The 24491-nt window shown below is 44.4% G+C and overlaps 2 protein-coding genes across 2 annotated transcripts in view; one reads left to right on the top strand and one right to left on the bottom strand.

Moving 5' to 3' along the window:
- Nucleotides 1-24491, bottom strand: part of GTF2E2 (general transcription factor IIE subunit 2) — a 648065-nt gene that overhangs the window by 514926 nt on the left and 108648 nt on the right. The gene's annotated exons all lie outside the window — the stretch shown is intronic.
- Nucleotides 3075-14818, top strand: SMIM18 (small integral membrane protein 18). The gene is made up of 2 exons (XM_069626170.1): nucleotides 3075-3174; nucleotides 14323-14818. Exon 2 carries the CDS (start codon nucleotides 14350-14352, stop codon nucleotides 14638-14640), a length of 291 nt encoding a protein of 96 aa, XP_069482271.1. The 5' UTR covers nucleotides 3075-3174; nucleotides 14323-14349; the 3' UTR covers nucleotides 14641-14818.

Here is a 24491-nt window from a genome sequence, read left to right as displayed (position 1 = left end):
GGGCGAAGTTATTGACACACTTGTTGCTGGCGGCGCGTATCTCAATCGCCCACTGTTGTCAAAACCACGGAAGGACCTGAACTTTCCCTATGGTGGATAAAAATGTGGGACATCTTGGTGGCCGAAAAGGTCACTGCCGCTAGGGAAGGCAAGCTCCATCTATTCCAGGCGGGATGGGCCCCCTTGCTGGACTATGACCAAGCATATCTAGCTTTAACCTCTAAGCCCCGCTTGGAGAAACTCTATTTGCACTAAGCCAAGTATGGTAAGTATATGCCGCCCAGTAAGACCAGGGAGCCCTGCGGGGAGGGGCTCACTCTTTACTCATTGCTCTTTTGTCATATTATTCGCCATGTAGGCGCACACTGGACAATCTAAAACACGAGCTACATTCCCCACTTAATGAACAAATACTTTGTATTTTTTTTGCTCAATTTCCGTGTACCAACTGTTTAATAAAAATAAGTTTGAAAACAATTTTTTTTTAAAAATTGGGATAGAATACTACCACCTCAAAATCTTATCCGGAGCACTGGTGCTCGGAAACAGGTTCTTCAGAAGGGAGGAGGGCTTTGAGGTTGGATTTAAATAGTTGCAGAGATGAAGTAGTACGGAGAGGGAGAGAAGTGTATAGTAGGGAAGCGAGGAGAGGGAGAGAGCGGAAACGAGAGGGAGCGCAGGGGCAAGGAGGAGAACTGAGGATGATCGTGAGGAGTGATAGGGAGTGAGATGAGCGGATAGTTAAGGGGGCAGGAGGGGGAGTCCATGGTAGTTTTGAAGATGATGAAAAGAAGTTTATACGTAGCTGTTTGCTTCCTAAACAGCCAGCCAATCTGGCGACAGGCAGAAGAGGTAGAGGTAAAGCGAGAAAAGATTTTAAAAAGTGTGTGGACAGTGAAGTTGAGGACTTTGCCCAGATGTGAATATGGTCATAGAGGAGACTCGCACAGTAGATCTAGAAAGGACTAAGGAGGAAATTAGCTCTTAAACAGTATTGAAAGGAAGAAGATGACAGGTTTTTCCTGATACTGAGGATGTTGAGTCTGGCTGGAGTGGCAGATTTGGAGATAAAGAGCGGGAAGTTGTGAGATTGGTGGAAGATGACACCCATGTTACGAGCGGAAGCAGAGTAAGGAAGGTAGTCGGGCGAGGAAGAGATAATATGTCTGGCTGGGAAGTAGAAAACATCAGTCTCAGTGGAGTTGAGTCGAGCATGAGCCAGTGAGACGCCATCCCATTTTTGATGGCGGAGAGACAGTTTGACATTTTTTAAAACAGTTTGATACGGATGTTAAGGAGAAGATCTGAGTGTCGTCAGCAAAGGATGAATAGGATACCAGGGCGAAATTGCAAAAGTACATAGAGTGAAGAGAAGTGGACCAAGCACAGACCCTTGGGGGATCTCCAACAGTAAAGGGGTTGGGAAGTGGCTGGTGAGGTGAGGCTGTTACAGGACACCTGAAAATGTGTACGGGTACAGTATGAAGAAAATCAAGCAAGGGCCTTATCTGATGCCAATGCAAGATAATGTAGAGAGAAGGTACGAATGGTCAACAGTATTGAAGGCAGCAGAGAGATAGAGAATAAAAAGAATAGATGAACGGTTTGCATGATGTGCGGAACAGATGAAGGAGTGGACATTGAGGAGAGCTGTCTCAGAAGAATGCAGAGGTCGGAAGCCAGACTGATGAGGGTCCCATAGGTTGTATCAAGGAACTCAGGGAGTCGATTGAATGCTACTCCCTCTTCCAGCACTCCTCCCCTCACTATCTCCAACCTTCGGTTCTTGTCTTCCCTTTCATTTTCTCTGATAAATCTACACATGTAACCATAGTCTCGCCTCAGTTCCTCTTCCTTCACCAATTTCCCCTTACTCTTTTTTGCTCTCAGTAGCTACACCTAATTTGTGTACCTAAACCTCTGTGTGCAATCACGCTTCCGCTCACTTTTACTTCTTGCTCTATCCATTCGCTCTTCGACATCTATTCAAATATTTCGCTCTCACCTTAAAGGCCATCTGCTCCCAGTGCTTTCCTATTCATGCCTGACTTTATGCTTTCTTTATTCCTTTATAATCGTTCCCAGACTATTGTATTGCTTTCCAATATAGCACATCACGTTGGTGAAAATGCATTATTTATAAAACTCATAAAAATACCAATATAATCTAAACATAGAATTCCTGCAATTTCTTCATTTTGTTTTGCATGCTATCACATGGTCTGCAGTTGTGCCATTGTGAGCGTAGCATCAGCCCTTGTTGATTTTGCTAAGGCGGTTCAATTGCACTAGTTATACACAATGATTAAGTGCCACGCCTTTTTGACCTTATAAACCGCAAAACAGCAAACGAGGGGCATTGCGCATGCAGTTAGCTTTACATCAGTGGTATTCAATGTTCGTATGCTGAGCCTGACCCTCTCCCACTTGGGTACAAATATTACTTCCGCTGCCCACCCCTCTTCCCCCAAGCTATAACTGCTTGCATGTTCGATTAAAAGTAGTCTCTGTAATGCCTTTTTAAAGAGGACCCTGCACAAGCCCAAAACATCCTTTGGGGTCCACTTAAGGGGCAAGCCCCCCTATAGCTGGAAGACCACTGCGAACGTCACACATTCAGACATTTTTCCCTTTCTGAAAAATAGTCAATTTTTAACAGACGCATTATTTTTGCATTTCTTATTCTCGACATACAACATGCCATTTTTTCCAAGATGCTGAAAGTGGTAGCAAACGGAAGGCATCCCTTTGAATAACGGGGCGAAAGTCTGCACATTGTCCACTGCAGTACGTTTGCGAGGAATAGCCTAACCTTATTAGAAACAGACACCTCGGGATCCGGCGAGGATACCATGTCGCTGGCCACGCTCCTGGGGGATACTATTACTGCCTCGAGTGAAAAGCATTTTGTATAAGCCGGATGGCTCTCCGTTTGGCTGGTACCATTGGTAAGGCAGAGGTAAGCATGCCCTGAATGAGGCACACAGACAATGCTGCTCGGATGTATGAATGATTAACTGCTCTGGGTGGAGGGCTTATTACTGCTGAACAGAGGCGGTCGCTGCCTGCATAAACTCTGACCAATCGCGGTGCAGTATCGTCCTTGATGCGCAGAGCCAATAGACTGCGCTAGAACCCCAGCAGCACTCTTCCGCCATCCCTGCACCCACGGAGGTACGTCTGGGCGTTTATTTCAATATTCGATGCTTATTCTGTGCTTTTACCAGAGGCTACCTGCTCATGCATTGTGTTTAGAAAGGGTCGGTTAGGCGTCCGGGTCCCCATTTCTTTTAAGAAGAAGAGTACAGGATTACGATCTCATCCGATTATAGGTATGGCTCATGGCGGTCGCAGAGCAGACAGGCGTCGCCATCTGTGCTTTTGACAGTTGATGCAGGTCAGCTATCACAATGATGATCCATTGCGTTGCCCGATTGTACACACGAGGGCGCATCTACTGTGCGTGCGCCGCAGGGGGTGGATTTCCCCTCCCAAGACCATCTTTTGCACATACAATGGGGGGTGAAAAGGCACAACAACGTCCAGAGAATAGGCGAGGGTTAGGGCAGACGCGACTAGCCCACCCCCAGCGACAAAACCAGAGTCAGCAGAAATAACGAATGTGGAAAAAATATCAATTGCTTACGGTAAAACAATTGCCAAGCATGCTAAAAACGAATGAAACTGCATCGCTCAAAGAAAGCAACAGAAACATCCACACCCAGGAAATTAATGGTAATATCATCTCAAATTGAAGAGGTTCTTTTATGTTTTACATCTTTCCTGAAAATCTAAATTAAACCTGGGCACACCACACGGATTTCATTTCCTACTAGAAGTATAAAGAAATGTGGCAATTTAAACAATGGAAGCTCTGCAGCACAACAAGAAAAACCATTTGGTAACGTCTCCTTGGATGCCACAAAGCAAAGGGTTTTAAAACGAAGCTATTCCCATCACAACATCAACGTGCAGTGCATCATACAACAAAGACCAGCCGCTTAGAAAAGGGCCCTAAACTTCTTTTGTGACCGCAATTAGATTAACGTGCCTTTTTAATGCTTTGTAAAATGGTTTAAACAAAATGGGACCCTGAAGACACCAGTAAATAACGAATGATAAATGGTGATGCGCACTAAACTGAGAGCAGAGCAAGGACGGGTGCTGTTAAGGGGGCATTCTGTTAGAAGAAAGCCATCTAGCAGGCGCATCCAAGGAAATTGCAGCCAACAAAGACCCTGACGCTCGAGCTGCTTGCTACTTTAAACAGTCTAGTGTAAATGCGTATAGTATAAAGGTTTCACATTTTTTTCATAATACACTAATAAGGACAAATAGGCCTCCGGCTGCAAAGCCTTTTTCTTATTTAACCTCCCTGTTTTTATAATTCAGGATTGTCAAAAATCAACTCTCTAAAAACAAGCAAATCTAATCTAGTCATTAGCTTTCTTATGCAAACGAATCGGAAATTCATTTAATAGTTACGGGCTATTGGACAACAGTATGCTTGAATATATATGGTCAACTGCTTTGCGGTGGATAGATAGGAGGAAACGCAGGCACCCCAGCAGCCCTTTTACTCTTAAGAAGATTTCCTTCTGTAACAAACTCATGACGACATTACTTCTCACCGAAGACAGGAGCCGAAGCTTGCCCAAGGCATTATGTTCTGGGTTATGGGCAATCATGCAGCTCACTACAGTGAGTCTGGGAAGAGGGGAATGGAGGGCTTTGGTAACAGAAGGCTCCAGAACATGAATATCAGTTCATATTAGGTGAATAACTTCTATTTTTGACCCCAAAATCTTTTGATGAGGATGGAATCATTTAACGTGAGCAATGCTTTTCGTTATAAATAGATTTTGTAATCATGTAGTAACATGATTTGCCCCAGTGGAAGGGGTGTACGTGTAGGTCATTAAAGTGTCCCCAATAAGCATTTAGGATACACATGCTTATATTGCAAAAGAAGCCTGCACATTGTAAAGCTGCAGAGGTTTGTTGCTAAAGATATTTTGCCCATCAGAGCACTCCCTGAAACGGTTGGAGATGAACAAGGAGCTTCCATTTGAACATAGCTGTTTGTTACGGCCAACAAACAGCACACAGGAGACCCAACACCCTGCCATTGCAGCGGTTAATAAGCCCAATTAGAAAGAACGCTCTACAAAGAAATTTCCAAACCCATGGAAATTGAGCATGGGCTCTCAAGCTTGCATCAAGTTAAGTGGCCATCCTTAACATCTGCGCAATAGAATCCTCTATATAGACAGTCACTAAGAAGTTGATGGAGCTGGCATTAACACCAGCAGCGGATGTTGCCCCTTGGTAAGATAAAACAATTCTTAACGAATCATGTAAATAAAAGTGAAAGCCATTCAACCTTTAAACAAGTAAAAAATAAACCAAGTAATGAGGTTTAATTCGTTGGTGAAATCCATGAAAGTTCTGAGAGCAATTTTCCTTTTAAAATTGTACAACGTTTACATCAGGCCTCAATATGTGCACTCACCACTAGCTATTGGATAGTGATAAAGGACTCTTGGTGAGCAAAAAAAGTGTGTTGTGCCTATGTGCATAATTGAGGGGGCGAGTGACTTTATGCCTGGCTAGTAGTTTGAACCATAACATGTTTACGCCCGATTTAAACAAGCCTAGAAAAATAGACCTTAAAGAAAATAAATGAAATTTGAGAAATAATCAGATTTTTGTGAAAACAGATAGGATCCTGGAACATTCTAATAAAAGACTTAACAGGGTCAACTAAATGTCATGATTATTAATTAAACAAGGGTGTGGGAACCCCTCTACTGAGAACGAATATCGGTCAAGTACCCTGTTCTATGAAAATGTCCTCCACTCAGAAGGGTTTACAACCAGGTTTTAGCTCACTGCACTCTTCACAGAGGAGAAATATCAATTTGCATATCAGTCTGGTCCCACAACCAGGGCTGTCCAGCCCGAAATGCTAAGCAATTCTTCTCTGAATAAGAGTACCATGAGCAACCACAGACACGTGTTTCGGCCTTGTTGGGACTCCTCAGTGAGGTGAAGAGGACCCTCTCTAAGGCACAGTTAGCAATAGGACCAGTCATATATGCAAATGGGTATTTCTACTCTGTGAAGGGTGCAGTGAGCCAAAACGTAGCTGCAGACCTTCCAGAGTGAGAGAAATTCCATAGAAGAGGATACTTGACCCTTGTTCGTTCTCAGTAGAGGGGCTCCCACACGCTTGTTTAATTTGCCATGATTTGTAACATGGCACAATTTTGCCTCCTAAAACTGAAAAAAGCGAAAACAGAAAAAGGAATATACTAATTACATACTCTGAATTCCTAGGTCGCCAAAGCCCAAATTAGGTTCATTCTATTAATTCAAAGGATGGGGGCGGGGTCTACAAAAACACTGGGATGAACAAGAAAATCACTAATTATACTGTAAAAAGCATTTAAGATGGGGGCTTAAAAAGCCTGCAAGAAGGCAACTTTTGTAATACTCTGCTCTACGAAACATTTCACACAATCATGCATTTGGGATGAACACGCTTCCAGACACAGATAAAACTTTCCAGCCATTTTTAACCGAAACTCATGTGAACGTCATCATAATATTGCACAACTGTCATAACTGAGCAAAGTTGGAGGCTGCACCCACGTTAATTCTTTTAACTGCCAAAGATCACTTTTAAGGTGGCTTACCAAGGCCTATATTAGTAAAAACAGATGCAAACGTTAGTATAAAAAATCAGTGAAAGTCTGGCAGACATCTACCTCCATTAAGACAATAATTAAGTATCACCGACAAATGGCCCACAACATTACTGATGCCCTAATAAAAACCTTTGAAATTCAATTAAAAAAATGTAAAAAAAGACAGTGAAATGTGCCAGTTATGGTAAGCTATCGAAACAGAACTCACAGACCCGCCATTCACTGCCCATACTAACACACATCACTGAATATAGCAACCTTAAAATATATGAGCCTATGCAATGGCTACAACATGGGCCATAAATGTAGAGAACATATGTGTGGCACCATGAGCTCAGGTCATACCTGAAGGTAACGAAATTAAGTACATTCTGCAAGGCTAAAGCCTCATATACAGCACCTTCAGAGTAACTTTATCATGTTGTCAATGAAGTGACTCCAGGTCAAGCCCTCTGCTTAATGTCACTAAACAAAATGCATTTCACAGGATATGTGATGTCCTCACTAACGTCATCGATGTCATGTGCGTCAGTATGAGCAGTGCATGGCAGAGGTATGCGTTATTGTTCAATAACATCCCTTTAACGTTTTTCCACCGAGTGTGTTTTTGTGTGTGTAAACACACACACACACAACACAAATCTTGCACAGGGATTCAAATAAATAGGGCTAGGGAAGGACATGTCCCACTATCCGACCCTAATTAATGGACACGTTTTTTTAATAAAAAAATGTTTTGTAATAAATATTACCGACTATTGAGAGAATTTATACACCTTGTCACTGTGCAAAACTCGACAGGACTAAATTCATAACCAACCAACTTGATACCTGCATTCTTCTGAAGAGGACCAATTTATTACCTGTAAACCGGGCTGAAACTATTGTTAATGGATACACAGAAAACGTTACTGCAACTTCCTTCCAACTCAGAACAGTAGCCTTTTAGATTGCTGTTGGGTCACTCGAGGATATTCAAGCTGAACTAGAAATGTCCCTTACGAAACTAAATCTTTATTAACTTATGAAAAACAATGTGCACACCACGAACCTAGTGATTGACAACGTGAGGCAGTTGTGATCAAGCATCATGCCAGCTTTGAAGACTGTTACTGAAATAAATCAGTCAACACAAGCCTGCAAGTCAATGGTATTATTCAGAGGAAAATCAACAGCCCAAACAGCAGAGCTCTTTATTTACTACCACGTGTTTATTTATTTTTGCATTTATAGCAGCGCACCAAACCCTCAGGCATCAGGGCGCTAGTTACAGTACATGCGAAGGGACAAACTTGAAAGGGCAAGCCAGTACATACATTAATTACTACGTACAGGTGGTTCTTGAAAGAATAGACAGCACAGCCACGCCCCATACTATGGGGGGTGGAGGGGGAAGTAGGGGAGGCAGCTGCAATGGGCATACAGGTACATACGCATATATGCATAATCCAGTACAGCCATGCCTCATGGTACAGGAGCTGCAATAGGCATACCGGTACAAACTAGTCAATTCAGGAAAAATGCATAGGAGCAAGCAGTGTTGGTCATTGGGCCGGCTCTCCGCGGATCTGAGATCCGGCACCAGATACGGAGCCGGATCTCGGGATCCGGCCAGAATTGGCCGCCCAAGCCCATGAACCAAGCCGGAAAACTTGTTTAAAAAAAGAAGGTTAAAAAAAACGCCCGAAACAGCAGCATTGCCTTTTACCGCGGCTTTGACACAGTTGTGTATGCACAATGCTCACTAAATGTACAACTGATTCCTTTCAGTTGTACATGTAGCGAGCATTATGCATTACACACCAGTACCAAAGCCGGCGGTAAAAGGCAATGCTGCCGTTGCGGCCCCCTTTTTTTTTCTTTCTTTTTTTTTTTTTAAAGTATTGCAGCATTGCTGGATGTCAACTACGAGCCCCGCCCCCTCTAGACCACGCCCCTCGGGCACCGCCCCCCAAACTCCTCCCCCACCCCAGCCCTTGTGTTGTGGGATCCCCCACCAAATTTTTTCCATTTCCACCACTGGGAGCAAGGTAGCTGCTAAGGGCCTTGCTGCCAGAGTTCAGCATTTCTCAGGTGTGCATTTTAAGTTTTCTTCATTTTACCTGTCAACTTTGACTTGAGAATTAAGGCAGAAGGTCATTTATGATCTGCTCTGCCACAGTCGCAGGGTGACACTGTGACTGGGAGTGGTTCAGCGTGAGCCTCACTGCCGCCAACGCCCTCTTGGTATTTACCATGGCGAGCACAGCAGTCGTCTGTATGCTGGCGCAAGACAGAACCGAACAGGCTCATGATGCCTCCCAATCATTGAGCGCCCACCTGGGGCGGTTTGAAAAACATTCCTCCATGCTGCAAAGCCGCTCGGTCAGCAGGTTACTGCCACCTCACTTCAATAATGTCTCCGCAGTCAGTTTCAGCCTTAATTGAGTCAGATTACTGACAAGTGCAGAATGATAAATGCAATCGATCAACCCTAGCGGAAGGAAGAACAAGCAAAAGTGGGGAATAATCAAAGCATGTTAGTTATGTATGCATGTATTGAAATGTATAAAACGCGCGAACCAAGGCCCAAAGGCATCGTGGCGCTAGGAAGAGAGAAACCGGAAAAAAACAAGAGGAACAGAAAAAACAAGGAAAGTTAAGCATTAAACAACAAAGGTAAAATGATAAGGTAGACCACTAAGTGCCAGAGGGACAGCGTTCCACAGCCTGGGAGCCTGAGCGGAAAAAGAACAGCCTCCCGATCTCGTCTTGTGGAATCGTGGCACCACAAGGAGATTTTTGTCACAGCAACGTAGTCTACGAGAAGGGATATATGTTTGTAACGGAAAAAATAGGACTGGTCAACTAAAAGGCCCTGTGAACAATACACAGAATCTTAAATTCGGTCCATCTCCTAACCGGAAGCCAGTGTAGTTTACCCAATAAAGAGGTTAACATGCTCAAATTTGGGAGCACCTAAGGTTAGGCGGGCTGCAGCATTCTGAAGAATCTGAAGTGTTTGAATCTGATAGTCTGGTTGACCCAGGTCGATCCCATTACAATAGTCGAAAGCACCCATTGTAGAGGAGGTAACCACAACGGCTCGGCAAGTAGAAGAAAGAAACGACAGAACTTTCCTGAGCAGTTTCAATTTGAGAAAACCTGCACCACAGACTGAGGCAGTCTGGGCCTCTCGGGAGCCAAAGGGGGGGATTTTTACCCCTAGGCTTTTGACAGTGGAGCAAGGTGCAGGAAGATAACCTAATGATTCAGGCCAGTAGGTGGAATTCCAGGACGAGCTAGGGGATGAGGTGCCAAAAAACAGGACTTCAGTTTTGCTGCCATTAAGTTTAAGACTGTAGTTTGCCATCCAGGTAGAAACTGCTGTCAAACAATTCTTCTGATTAGAAGGAGGGTCAGAAATCTGAGAATCAAGATGAAAAAGTAATTGAATATCGTTCGCATAGGTGTAAAATAAGACGCCAAAAGAGGTAATAAGATCAGCAAGAGGACGAAGATAAAGGTTGAACAACAGGGGAAAGAGGGAGGACCCCAGAGGAAGACCACACAAGACTGAATAAGGCATAGCAGAGAAGGGGAACAACAAGACTGTTTGCAGGCGGTCGAATAAAAAGGAAATAAACCAGTCTAATGGCATGCCTCTGAAACCGGCCTGAGCCAGCTGCTGAACCATGATGCCGTGATGATTTTATCAAAGGCCGCAGAGAGGTCAAAAAGAATCAGAAAACCGGCCTCTCCGCAGTCTAAGATCAGTGCCAAGTCTTCGAGAACCGGAATTATTTCCGATTAATTTCCCATGGCGGTTCTAAACCCTGCTTGGAAGCAGTGAAGAAGGTCATATTGACTCCAAAAAAAGAGAGCGCTGAGGTGTGACAAGGACTTCCAGAAGTTTTATGATGGCTGGGAGTAACGAGATTGGGCGGTAGTTGTCAGGGAGGGAGGGATCAAGGCAAGGTTTCTTCAAAAGAGGAGACACAACCGCATGCTTAAGAGAAAAAGGGATAAAGCCATGCGAAAATGAGTAATTGACAGCTGCTGTAAGTAAAGGAATGCAGTTTTGGGGTAAAGATGGCAGCAGGTGAAGTGGAATAGGGTTCGCAGACAAGGCGGATTTAAGATGATGTAATGCTTTAGACACAGTCTGGTCTGAGACTGCATCGAAATGGAAAGGAGATTTGGGGATTCCAGAAGATTCACAGACAGGGAGAGAATCAACAGTGGGTCTACTGGGACCGCAAGGCAAAATAGAAATCCGAATTTTGGCAATTTTTTCCTGGAAAAAAGAGCTTATGTCATTGCACATTGCTTGAGAATGGGAAGGATCAAGTGTCGGGCAGGGAGGTGTGGATAGCTCTTTTACGATTTTAAATAATTCACGAGAGGAACAGGTAGATGTTAAGATGCGCTCTGCATAATGAAGAGATTTTGCTGCCTTAATAGTCTTGTGATGAACTTGGGAGCCCAGATTGTATAATTCTCGAGAGTCAGGATCATATTTCAGCCTCCATTTCCGTTCCACCCTGCGGGCTGCTTGTTTACTAACCAGAAGTTCTGAAGTGAACCAAGGGGCTTTTGGTCTAAGACGGCTAAGACCAAATCTCAGAGGAGCTAAGGTGTCTGCCGTAATTGTCATAGCTATAGTGAGAGATGTGCATGGATCTACTGATCTCCATTGGAGTTTTTAAGGTTTGCTGAAGTATCCTGAAGTATTCTAGACAGCCAAGTGTCCTACCACCACAGACCTAGAGGTAGTTAGAAGAGAGAAGGAGCCAGAGCTGGCGAGCAGGGCAGAGAAGGTGCTATCCAGGAGAATTATTGGTGAGAAAAGGTCTTCTCAAATTGCGTGTCAGACAGAAAAACAATATTAAGGGTTACACCCAGAGCAATGCCAATGGTTGTGTTCAATTAAAAACCTGCCAGCCAGCCAAACTTCAGTTCAGTTTATGCTTGGAAAACCCAGACCAGACTCCTACAATGTTTGCGTCAGGGACTGCAAGAGTGTTGATAAGGCTGGGACACATACCAAGAATCTGCAATTCTGAAAGGACAAACGGGCCCAAGAGGGTGAACCCAAGCTGACGGGTGACAATATCAAAGCCAGACAAAAACCCTAGGCAAAGAGGAAGAAATATTTGCTGGTAGGTGTATTTAAAAGTATGGACACTGGCCCAGGAGAGCTACCTGCAGCTAGAGAGGGACTACATCTAGGGCTTACAATTACCATAAGCAAGGGGGAAGAAGTACTGGCTCATAGGAGATTGTCAGGAAGCGATCGGGGCACTATCACCATAGGATTGAGAATTGCCAAATCGCTGCCAGGCGCTATATCTCGGAGACACTGTTCTATCTAGAAAGCATACCATAGCCCTGACACTATATACAGGATTAGGGAGCCTTGGGAAGATGAGCATTTCCTTAGTTAGGACCTTACTGAGAATTGCATCCAAGGACTGGGTCGCTATATTCTGAAAACCATATAAGAGACCCTATGGGGAGATTCGTATTCCATTAGTTACGACTGACATTTTGGGTTGACCAATTCTGGCCCCTTTACTATAGTGACCCTTATTTCTAGATGCATTAAAAAAACGGAAAAAAACATATGGAGCAAATGCTAAGCATTCTGACAACACAAAGATGTTGAAATTCCCTTGTTGGCTTGTGCTTCCGCTGTTGATCATACAGCACACAGCGTCTAAGGGCAGTTAATGCCTAATGACTTGTATATTCAAGAAATGCAACATTCAGTATTGCTTATCCAGCTGCTGCCTTCATATGTCAAATCCATTCTCGAATGACCTGCTATGTCAGTGAATGCCTCGTATGTATGGCATAATCAGAAAAACTACTACTACTACTTTTGCATTGAAACACATGATTTACAATTTTCTAAAAGCGTTTTTGAAGTTCAACCCGTGTGACATGTTTTCTTTTTAAAGCTTGTCCATTTTAATAGCCCAAAGATCATGAAAGTGCACATTTTGATGCGGTATCTGATTTCCACAATTATGCCTTCAACCACATCTTTTTATACCTAACCAATGTTACGTGACCAACATGCATTGAAATACATCATTTGTCCCTACGAAGTGGTACCTAAATAATGTTGTGTTCTATTAATGTCGTTTGCGAGTACCACGACCACACATCATGTGCAGAGTCCTACAGGGTACACGTTCCTACGTTTGTAAGAATGTTTCCAGAAATGAGAAATTGTACTATCTTGTCAATATCAAGGACAAAAACGGGACAGGGGTTGAATTTAGATATAAGAACAAAAATTTCATACAATATAGGGAATCCTTAAAAATGAAAGGCAATCCTTAAACAGATCACATGAGAAAAAAACAAAAAAACAAAGGCGAAGTCACTCTGACCCAGGAAGGTATCAGTTATACGACCTTTAAGATAGCTTGAGGAGCCAACTGGCAGAATCGCCTAAGTCAACAAAGGTTGAAATCAAGTTACTTTAAACAAAACAATAGGCTACAGACTAGAAACCTTCAAGGGCTACATGGCCTAGGTCCCTTCCCCATCACATATCAGCACTCACGTCCTATACAGCATACACTTCTAAACGTATCACTTTAAGCTGCCAATTCCTTACACCTACCAACTGTATCACTTTGGCCAGAGCCCTGATTTTAACCAAACTCGACTACTGCAATGCCTTATTACTAGGAACCTCCAATACTAATCTAAGTAAGCTAAAATTAATGCAAAATAAAGCATTAAGAGCTGCATTAGGCATAAAAAAAAAAATCAGACCATATCTCCAACATCAGGAGAGACTCATTGGCTGCCTATTAAAGCCAGAATCATTTTCAAAACTTCATGTGTCGCACACAAACGTCTCATGAATAAAGCCCCCATCTACCTAAATAATACCATAAAGAAGAAAACATCCAGCAGGACCCTCAGATCCAACAATCTTGTACTCCTGGAATTCCTGCGATATAAATGCACCAGAACAGGCGGTAGCAGCTTCCGAGTCCTTGCCCTACGCGCTGGAACTCTCTACCACTTAACATTAAAAAGGAGGAAACCATTTCAGGATTTAAAAAAGCTCTGAAAACGTGGTTATTTAACCAATATAAATCCGCTCTTGACAAATTGTATGATTCCGCCTGGTCTAATTGAATACTCATTCTGGGGGCCTCGATCAGAACAATTGCATTCACAAGTGAACGTCTTCTGTACCTCATCATGTATATTTAAACCATTTTATTCTGTAATTGCAGCCCTTCTGCCATTTGTACATATCTGTATGTTTGAAACCCTGTCTAAGATTTTTTCTAAAGCGGTCTGTAACCTCGCCGTGATACCCCAGGGTCTGGGTGTGTGATAAATGTAATAAATAAAATTGCAGTCACTCATCTTTCCTTTGGCTTGACTGAGCCAATTAAAACAGAAAGACTAGATAAAAGAGATCCTAAAGAAGACACTTCTCTCATATTGCCTTACATTAGAATAGATCAGGCATGTAAAAAATTACGGAACTCCACTCAACAGCACCTATCCTTTTTGCATAAAGTTGTTGTTTGGGGGGGCGGGATGGGGGCAATATTTAGACCTCTAGCTCATTTTGTTCCTACATTTATTACTGCAGCTCCTGCATCCTGACAATCACCCCAGAATGGCATCGGTCAGTTCCTGGAAGAACGAGACAGCCTCTGTCATTCAACAAGTGGGTTCGCAGATACAGAAGATTTATCCCTTCCATGATAACTGGAACATTGCCTTCTTTGTGATTCTGATTCTCTTCATCTTCACCGTGGTCTCACTGATGCTACTGGCATTCCTTTATGAGCTCCTTGACTGCTGTTGCTGCGATAAAGACAAAACTGTGAAGGACCAGAAGGACGAACCAAACCCTGTCAGGGCCATGATGCAGAGCATGAGAAAGAGGAACACAGAAGTGGTATAGCACAAAAAGTGAATTCATATAAAGAAAGAGTCTAAGATACACTATCTGCATATTACAGAGCAGGACTTGTTGTAAAGCCTTAAGCAACTTAAAAGTATCACATCTTGTAGCGTTTGTCAATCTGAATAACTTCCAAAGAAAAATAAATATCAAAGGAAATTCACGTCAATACAATTAAGCACTTGCTCATTATGCTTTAATTGAACACCATTCCAGCTTGCTTTTGCAAACCTGTTTTAATGTAGTAAATACAGTCAAGTAGATGTGGAATTCTGGCCATTTATATGAAATAAGTTTCCCATGTTACGTTTTTCAACACAAAACCAGTCCTACAGGGCAATATCCATTAAAACAACTGGCCACAGCACGAATACAAAACCAAAATCTGAGACAGTGGGAAAAACGTTTGAGGCAGTCCATGCTAGGAAATACAACTGGGGAGTCTGTGTTGGTCATGCGCCACTACATACGTTTTTAGACGGGTCTAACATGGCTCCACTGAAGCTTTAGCCAGTTCCAGCAAAGGTGTGGTGCAGGAGAGACACAGTCTAAATGCTCATATTTCAAGATGGCAGTTCACGTACCACGGGTTTGGTAGGGTTGTGGGGGGGATATCGGGGTGGGTGTGTGTGTGTGTGTGTGTGTGTGAGACTGAGCAAGAACCCATCAACAGTGCAGACATGTGTGAAACAAATTGAAGTTTCAGGTTTTCCTTTAGTGACCCAAGGGTTTGTAGTGGTCAATTAAAGTGGCAGAGTGCATCTGCATTAGACAGTGTGTCTATTGAGTGTTTCAAAACACTGAAGCTAGGACTTCTAGCAATATTTCAGAGTAGACAAGTATCTGGCTGGACTGTAATGGTATCCTTGAGGCACAGCAGCCATTTCAGAGTGGGATATCTCCAAGGGTTGACATTTGGGCTTGCTGGAGTGATTGGTCATTAAAATGAAAAATAACAAATTCAAGGAGGAGGGATAAATGGTGGCTTGGGGCCCTGCAGTTCCTTTACCCATATGGGTGTGCACCGGCCAGGGGAAATGGCAGAGGTTATACTTTTATTCTTAATTCCTTAGAAAATAATTGGATAAAAGGAGAAATTACTGCTTATGTTGTTTTTGGCATTGGAGGTTAATCTGTTGGCTTCTCCTATTACGAAAGAGACATCCTGGGTTCGTTCCCTGCTTATATTTCAGTCTAGGTTTTCCCAGGTCAACAAGAAGATGCTTTTATACTGAAAAAACTCATCAGAAGAGCTACGTTGTTGTGTAGCGCCTTCCAAATGACTAGGTAGATTAAAAGCAAGAAGTAATTGATTTATTCAAGAGAGGCCCCAGGTGGATGCACTCTCCATAACGACAGGCAGATCCAAAACAACTCTCCTCTCTCGAACACGGCCACGAACGCATGAGAACTACATTACAATATCCCCCCCCCCATAATTGAACAATGAACAAAGGTATTCAATAAAAACAAACATGTTGCAAACTTCGAGAAAGGAAAAGGAGCAGAGAGGAATAGGTATAGGGAAAGGAAAACAGGAGAAAGACACAAAAAAACCATTAACAAGCCATAAAAAGGATACACTCTGATTTAACCGCAGTCCTAATTGATATGCTCCCAGTCCAGGTGGTGGAATACCACCATGTTTCTTTGTTACCTTACAAACACAGTGGCTGGGAGAATGAATGACATCTTAATAATACACAGTCATTCTTGAAGTTCTGCAAAATTCTTCTATTCCTACATGACATCTACTTTCCATGGGTGATACCACTGGCCCTCTCTGCATCAGCACGTGTGTACCGTTTTTGATTTTCACATCTCTCTTGCTCTTCACCGGCATGTGGCAGCTCACTCTTCCTCGTGGTTCTTTGAAAGCACCACATCATCACAGGAGTATCTCTTTCCATCTTCCAATAACACTTTTTCATTTGTAACATCTTCCTTGCATCCTGTTAAATGTCTCTCTCCCTCTCCTGGGTTTCATTCTTCATCCAAGTGGCCATGGACATCTTTCTTATCGGAACCACTAAAGCTTCTTCTCCATTATCATCCTTTTCCACTTGAACACTTTTGATTTCTGTGATGTCTTGTTTGTTTTGCATTGCTCTCATGCACAGCTCCCCTAATTCCATTGTTCTGGCTATCTCCATCGCCTGTTCTAATGTTGGGTCTTTTGCTTGCCATAGTCTTAGTCTTTGTTGTATGTGAGGATCTGCAGTGTATAGCACTAGTTGATCTCTTAAATATTCTTCCGATACACCTGTACACCTGCACACAGACATTAATCCTCTTAATACTGCCATAAAGGCATCAACTGATTCTCCTTTATTTTGCTTATGGGGAAAATTGATACCTCAAGTACCACATTTGTTTTATTCCCAAAATGTCTGGATAGTTTGTGGAGAGCGTATTCATAACGTCAGTTACTGGTGGTGCTAGCAGAGTCTCCTGGACCCTCATCAACGTTACTTTGATCGGGCAGGGTGTGAAGGATCCTAAGTGCTTCAGCGCATATACAGTTTAACAAAGTGATCTCCTTCAAGTCATTAAACTTTGTACCTCCAATTGCTCCCAGGTATACCTGGAAAGTGTCCAGCCATTGTTCCCAGGGAGTGGTAGGGTTTCCTGGGTTTGCCAGAAATGGGCACGGGGCAGGAGTGTTTTGCATAGTTCTGTTTATTATTCACTGACTCTCCCTTATTGCACAGGCTGTGCCTCTGTTTCTGGATGTCGGGATTTTGTTGTGTACGTCCGGTATTAGCTTTATTTTTTTTAATACACAATATTTTATTCTCTGCTGGCGTTTGTTGTTGTTTGTTTCACTTTGTTATGTACCGAGTATTTATTCCACAAATTCCGCTGGTGTCCCGTGCCGTTGTGGGCAACAGTTCTTGTTTCTTTTTATTATTATTATTATTTTTTTTAACATTGCATTTGTCTGCCTGTTCCTGTCTAAATGTCCCTTTACTCCTGCTGCCAAACAAAAGCTGCAGTTATCCGTGGATAAACTGCACAACCTCCTATACTTGATTCATGTAAATTTGTGCGTAAAAACGCTGCATAGTTCCCTCCAAGACAACAACCCTATTTAAAGAGTGTGTGTTTTAGACACAAGACAGCAGGCCAAAACCCATTTGTTTCAGGTTTATTTAATCATTTTTTAATTGTAGAAAACTTTTACAAAAGGGCATGTCAAATATTAATAACACATCTATAAAATCCAATTGTCAAGAACACATATTTTATCACATCAACAAAAAAAGCTCACATCTCACATATCATTACCTTCCATACTCTTTCATCCCTATGCATACAAAAACCACTCATACTTGTGCAAAAAACGCAATCCTGGTAGTTTTGTTCTGTGACTCAGAACATCCCATCCATATGGGTTTAATATGTTAGTAGTTCCAAAAAATGCCTATTTAACAATATTTTTTCCATCTAAAGATGCAAGAACACTGGGTAGGTATTCCAAAATAGTAATTCATGGACCCATGTTAATCCCCATATTTTGCCTATAAAAAACCCAAGTTAAAGCCAACTCTGGGAGGAGTAGGCTCTGTGGTGTTGTCTGGGCAGCTTTGTTGAACTGTTTTTGTTTTCTTTTCTGCCGATGGATTGTGATCTTAGAGCGATTGCTTATGATTCACTGTGTTGCTAGGGCCGGCACATTGGTGATGTTTTGTAGGGTCCTTTACTTTAATCTTGAGCTGAGGGTTCTTTGTGCGCGTTGCATTACCTTTGAAAGATGCCTCTTTCATGGTACGTCTTTCATTGGATCTTTGTTATTTAATTTCCATCTTCCCTTCAGCTATTCTCTCCCCCTACCTGTACCTGATAAAGTAGGGTACTCTTGTGGTCTGTCGGGGTCGGTAATGCTGTGGTGCCTAGTACGGCACCCTTATAAGACGCTTGCATAGTTGGATTGCCTTCTTCTGGGGACTCTCTGTCGCCAAATGTTGTATAGCGCCTCCCAAATGACCAGGCAGATTAAAAGCAAGAAGTAATTGATTTATTCAAGAGAGCCCCCAGGTGGATGCACTCTCCATAACGGCAGGCAGATCGAAAAAAACAACTCTCCGCTTTCGAACATGGCCGTTTTCAAGAACGCATGAGAACTACATTACAACATACGTGTTTGGCAAGTCTCGCAAGACTACTTTCCGCTGTGAAGTTGGGGCTGTTTGAAGGGTCACACTTGTGTTTGTGATAGGGGAGATTGGGCTGTGTGGAGACTCACTCCAAGACCCTTTGAGAAGCGGGGTTGGTCCTTTTTGTAAGAAGCATTGTGCTTGCCTAATCCCGCAGTATGTGCAAGGAGGGCTGAGAATTTTGGGTTGCAACTCTAAAGACCACAGGGAGGGTTAGGAGCAGCTGTTGCATTGGAGGATCGCCAGGTAAAGTGCGGCTTATTCACTTTTCAAGTAAGCATGAAAAGAGGATAGCATTATTAAGCCACCACATTATATGTTGGAAGCTCTCAATGCAGCATTGGTCTGTTCTTCATCCACTGTACAATAAAATGGAAGCAGGTTGGTCCTTTATAATTAAGAATAAAAAGGTCTGTCACCACGTTAATAAATAGGACTTTACAATTGTTTATAACAGAGACTAACGGTAATGTTTAACGTTGACGAGTATAGGAAAGAGTATAGCAGAGACATTGATTTCTTTTTTTAAAACCTTTATTTTTAACTTTTATGCTAACACAGTACAACTACACACCCACATTAGGGTGAACTTAACTTGCGCCAAATCCCCCAGGTACCCCCCCAACCTCCCGACATCCCGCTTCGAAGTTCAGTGCACAAAGTGTTGCGTATTGCAACGCCCCAGTTCAATGCCTCAGTGGGGTGGAGGTATTAAGCTAAATAGATTGCCGAATATGGCCTCCACTTCTAACTGTCGATTTCTGGGGGGGACGGGGCATCCTCTGCTTCATTCATCAGAAAAGTTGCCAGGGGGCCCCAGATGTCTGGCGGGCGGGCGTGGAGGGGCAACAGCTTAATGAAGTCTGTTTCAACATCTTGGCAGTACAGAATGTCCTTACGCCAAGCAGTGACCATGGGGGGTGGGACCACGACCCCAGGCCATGGCAATCCGCCTCTGAGCAAGAGTCAACAGCAGGCCAGCTAGTTTTCTTATTGGTGCTGACATGAGCCTCGTCATACCAAGCAGGGCTGCTGTCTGGGCGGGCTGCACGGTTTCTCCCACGATCGTGGCTGTTGTCTCCATAACTTGGCTCCAGAATAAGGACAGTTTGGGGCAGTCCCATGCGAGGTGCACAAAGTCTGCTGAGGGTGAACCACATCTTTCACATTTTGCAGAAGCCTCAGGATGTTGTTTGTTTGCTTTTGCAGGTTTGTAGTAGGTTTGGTGAAGGAAATTAAAATGGATTAGCTTAAAGCAGGAGTTGAGAGCTATCTTCGGCGTTTGTCTCAAAATGAAGATCCAGTCTTCCTCAGGGATGAATGTACGCAGGGACTTTTCCCATCTGGTTTTTGCACGGGAGTCGCTGGTGGTCCTGTCGGTGATAATAGATTTGTAGATCCGCGATACCAGTCTGCCTTCTCCCTGTGCTTGTATTGTGTTATGGAGTAACTGCCAGGTTTGTGGTTGCTTTGGGAAGTCAGGTAGGCTTGCTTGCAAAGTGTATCAAGTCCTAAAATAGATGAAAGTGTCAAGTGCGGTGTTGCTGCCCTTCTGTCTTGCCTGTTGCAGGGTTATGAAACTGTCCTAAGTGAAGAAATCTCCCAGGGAGTTTATGTGGAGCTTTTCAACCCATTGGTGGTAAACTTTCTCGGATGTCAGCGGCACCCCTGGTTTGAATTTCGCAGGAAGAAGGGGAGAGTACCGCGTTTGCACTCCATATTTTTGGGCGAGCCTTTTCTAAATCTTGTACGTCGCGAGCATCACATTCATGGTGTTATTGGGGACCGGTGTCTGGCCGAATACCACAGCACTCAACAGGTTGGGTGTCGCCAGAGCTCGTTCCACTTGCACGTGGGGTCTGACTGGTTGTGTGGCATACCAATGACTGAGGAACTGTGCTTGTGCCGCCCAGAAGTATTTCTCCAGATCTGGAAGGGCTAGTCCCCTGCTCGTCACCGGAAGACAGTGTTGAGTGCGCCACTCTGGCCGTCTTACCCGCCCATATTAATTCAAGAACCAAGCTTTTCAATCTTTTCAGATACGATTGTGGCAATAGTATGGGAATGTTCGTGAATAAGTACAGTAGTTTCGGTAGTATCACCATCTTGACTAGGGAGGCTCTTCCCCAGAGAGTCAGTGGCAGAGACTTCCATCGTGCCACTTTATCTTGCAAGGATTTGGTGACTTCTTCGTAATTGTCCCGGAACACCTCTTGATGAGTCAGTGCCAACTGAATCCCTAGGTACCGGACCTTGGATCTTTTCCATGTGAACTGAAAGTCGTCTGCAAATGCCCTGGTCGATGGAGTCAACGGGAATATGATGGATTTTGACTGGTTGATTTTTAAACCTGAGGCTGCTCCGAATTGAATGACTTCTCTCATTACTGGATTTAGATTTTCTTCGGGGTCGCGCACAAACAGCGCCACGTCATCTGCGTATAGGGATGTGATGAGCTTGTGTGGTCCTATGTTAAGTCCTCTCTGTTGCTTCAGTTCCCTGGAGGTTGGATGCCAAGGGCTTCATTATTAGGGCAAAAATCGGCGCCGAAAGTGGGCAACCCTGTCTTGTTCCGCGTTGTAATTCCACGGGGGCCGAATTCGCTGTTCCCACAATGATGTTAGCTTGTGGATTGGTATAGAGCAGGGACACTAGCTTGATGAATCGGGCACCCAGTCCCATCCTGGTAAGCACTTCGAACAGGAAGGGCCACTCTACCGAATCAAATGCCTTCTCGGCATCGAGAAGAACCGCGACTGCCTGCCGAGCAGGATCCAGTGCTACGATAACGCCGAACATTCTTCTTATTCCAAAGGACGTGTTGCGGCCCGGAATGAACTCCGCCTGATTTGCGAGGACCAAGGCGGGCATTAGTGGCATCAACCTGTTCGCAAGTATCTTTGCTAGAATTTTACTGTCTAGGTTAAGCAGGGAGATGGGACGATAGGATGCACAGTCTTCTGGAGGCTTGCCGGGTTTGTGCAAAAGGATGATGTTAGCGGCACAGAGGGATGGGGGAAGTGTCTTCTTTTCAAGTGCCTCCTCATATACTGCCGCCAGGAGGGGGCAAGGGTAACCGCGAATGCTTTATAAAATTCCCCCGTTAGGCCATCTGGTCCATGTGCTTTGGAGTTCGGGAGGGTGTTGATGACTTCTATGATCTCCTCTGGCGTGATCAATTCATTGAGTGGTTCCCGCAGAGGACTCTCGACCCAGTACAGATCTGTATCGTCAAGGTACTCCAGTATAGAGTTTGAGTCACTGTTATGCTTTGTGCTGTAAAGGTCTTGGTAGAAGAGCCTGAATTCTTCAGCCATTCCTTCGTCTGTTTGGATCATCTTACCTTGTTTGGAGCAAATGCCTTCTATAGGGGGTAGCTTGTTATTTGCTCTTATCAGGTTTGCCAGAAGGGAGCCGGGTTTTTGGCCTTCACCATATTGCCTGATTTGGTTGTTACGGGCTAGAATTTTAATTCTCGTTCCGCTGTGTTATTAAAGATCTGAAGTTCCTCTTTCAAGGCTGCTTTTATTTTGGGGGTCGCCTGTACTTGTGATTTGTCGTTCCAGGTCCTAAAGGTGCCTTTTGCTGGTTACCAGTTCACGCCCGATGAGCTTAAGAATACCATTCTCCTTAGCGAGGCAGATCCCCCTAGTGAAACATTTCAGCGTTTCCCAGACTGTGCCGGGGGAGGAGACCGATCCTGTGTTCACTTCCAGGAACTTGGCGATTTCTTCTCTCAGCTCGGCTGCAAATACCTCATCCCGCATGGATCTGTTTTTGAAGCGCCAGCGCTGTAATGGGGATTTAGAGTTGGCTGAAATGAGATTGAGGCTTATCGGGGAGTGATCGGATAACGTTCTTGGGAGGATACAGCAAGAGTCGCTCACCAGCGGACCCCGTGCAGAAAAGTAGTCGATCCTGGAGCTTGTGTTATGAACTGCCGAATGAAAGATATATTCCTGCCGCTCTCCATTCGCTGGTCTCCAAGCGTCCTTCAGATTGAATGCCCTGCAAATTTCTTTTATTTGAGAGCAGGCTTTGGACATGGGCTGTGGCGTAGTTCTCGATCTGTCTTTCGCTGGGTCGAGCACTGTATTCATATCGCCCCCCCCAGATTATGGTTGACTGGGCCTGGGCGGAGAGCTGTGTTAGTACCCAGCTAAAATTGTCGGGCCGTCTGTGTTTGGAGCATAGGAGTTGACAAGGGTTATACTTTGGCCAGCTACTGTGCCACTCACTAGAATGCCTTCGGTGTCCTTTACGGAGTAGATTAGCCGGAAGTTTGTTCTCCTATGGATAAGTATAGCGACTCCTCTGGAGTACGATGAATATGAGGAGAAGTACCTGTGGCAGCCCCAGCTTCTGGCCCAGAGGTGTTCTTTCCCAGGGGGTAGATGTGTTTCTTGAAGCATGGCTAAGTCGATCTCGTGCCTTCTCAAGTATTGCAGGATTTTTCTGGTTTTGATTGGGATGTTACCACCTCTTATGTTCCATGTTAACACCTTGAATGAAGCGGGTTGAAGAGTTGATTGTGTCTCGTTGTATTCGCTTTAGCCGGCCACGATGAGGCCAGCCCAGGTCTCGTGTTTGTACTTGTTGCGCACTGGGACTCCTGCCGGATGATACGGCGGCTTCAATGTGGAAGGCTCTGTAGCGGTAGTGGGCTTGTTAGGGTGGAGGGTCACGGGTCGGGATCGGGCGTGAACATATGGCGCGTGTCCAAACTAATAACTTTAAAACATTTCCCATAGCGCGGACAACCCCCAACTTGTCCGTCGGGATCCCCCCCAACTTGAACATGGGAACAAATGCTGTGCTAGGGGTGCTTGGGGCTTCCCCAACGTCTCTGCCCTGTCGTGTTAGCTATATTGCGCTAGTTCCGGTTGGCTCCGAGTAATTGACTGGGGTGATTGCTGGGTGCTGTTTCTTATGGAGGGTTCCTGGGGTTTCTTTCTCTCCGGGGACGGAGCTGACGAGGATGTTGATCTGGGCAACCGTTCTAGTCTAGGAACGTGTGGGCTTCTTCCGGGGACTGGAAGAAATGGACTCTTCCGTTGTGTTGTACCCTGAGCCGTGCCGGGAACAGCATCGAGTAGACCAGCTGGTTGTCTCAAAGTCTTTGCCTGACGTTGGTGAAAGCTCTTCTCTGTGTTTGGACAGCGGCCGAGAAGTCGGGGTAGAAGTGGATTTTGTCCCAGTCATGGAGCAGTTCTCCTTTCTCCCTGGCCAGGCGGAGAATGGCGTCCCGGTCTCTGTAATTTAGTAATCTCGCAATAATGGGTCTGGACGGGGCATCAGGTGCTGGTCTGGCGGACGGAGTCCTGTGCGCTCTCTCTATCATAAACAGTTGTGAGAACGCTTCTCGGCCAAAGAGAGAGATGCAAAGTGATATAACATAATCTTCCATTTTCGTCTGGAGTTCATGTTCTCTTACTCCAATGATTCGGATGTTGTTCCGTCTGGAGCGGCCTTCCAAGTCCTCACACTTGGCCGTGGTTGTGGTCAATTGGCTTTCAAGTCTGGCTACCTTGCTCGATAGTGCCGTCGCGCCGTCGTCCAGGTTGCAGACCCGCTGTTCGACCTCTGTTAATCGCTCCGTGTGGGTATCGATGCGGTGTTGCATTAGGTCTACTTTGGAGGATAGGTCGTCCATTTTACTGTTTAAGCTGCCGATGCCCACTTTTAACTCCAAGA

Source organism: Ambystoma mexicanum, chromosome 6p, assembly GCF_040938575.1.
Source record: "Ambystoma mexicanum isolate Mex_15411 chromosome 6p, UKY_AmexF1_1, whole genome shotgun sequence".
Classification (NCBI taxonomy): Eukaryota; Metazoa; Chordata; class Amphibia; order Caudata; family Ambystomatidae; genus Ambystoma; species Ambystoma mexicanum.
The sequence above is the reverse complement of the archived record's forward strand: the minus strand, read 5'-3'. Positions and strand labels throughout refer to the sequence as shown.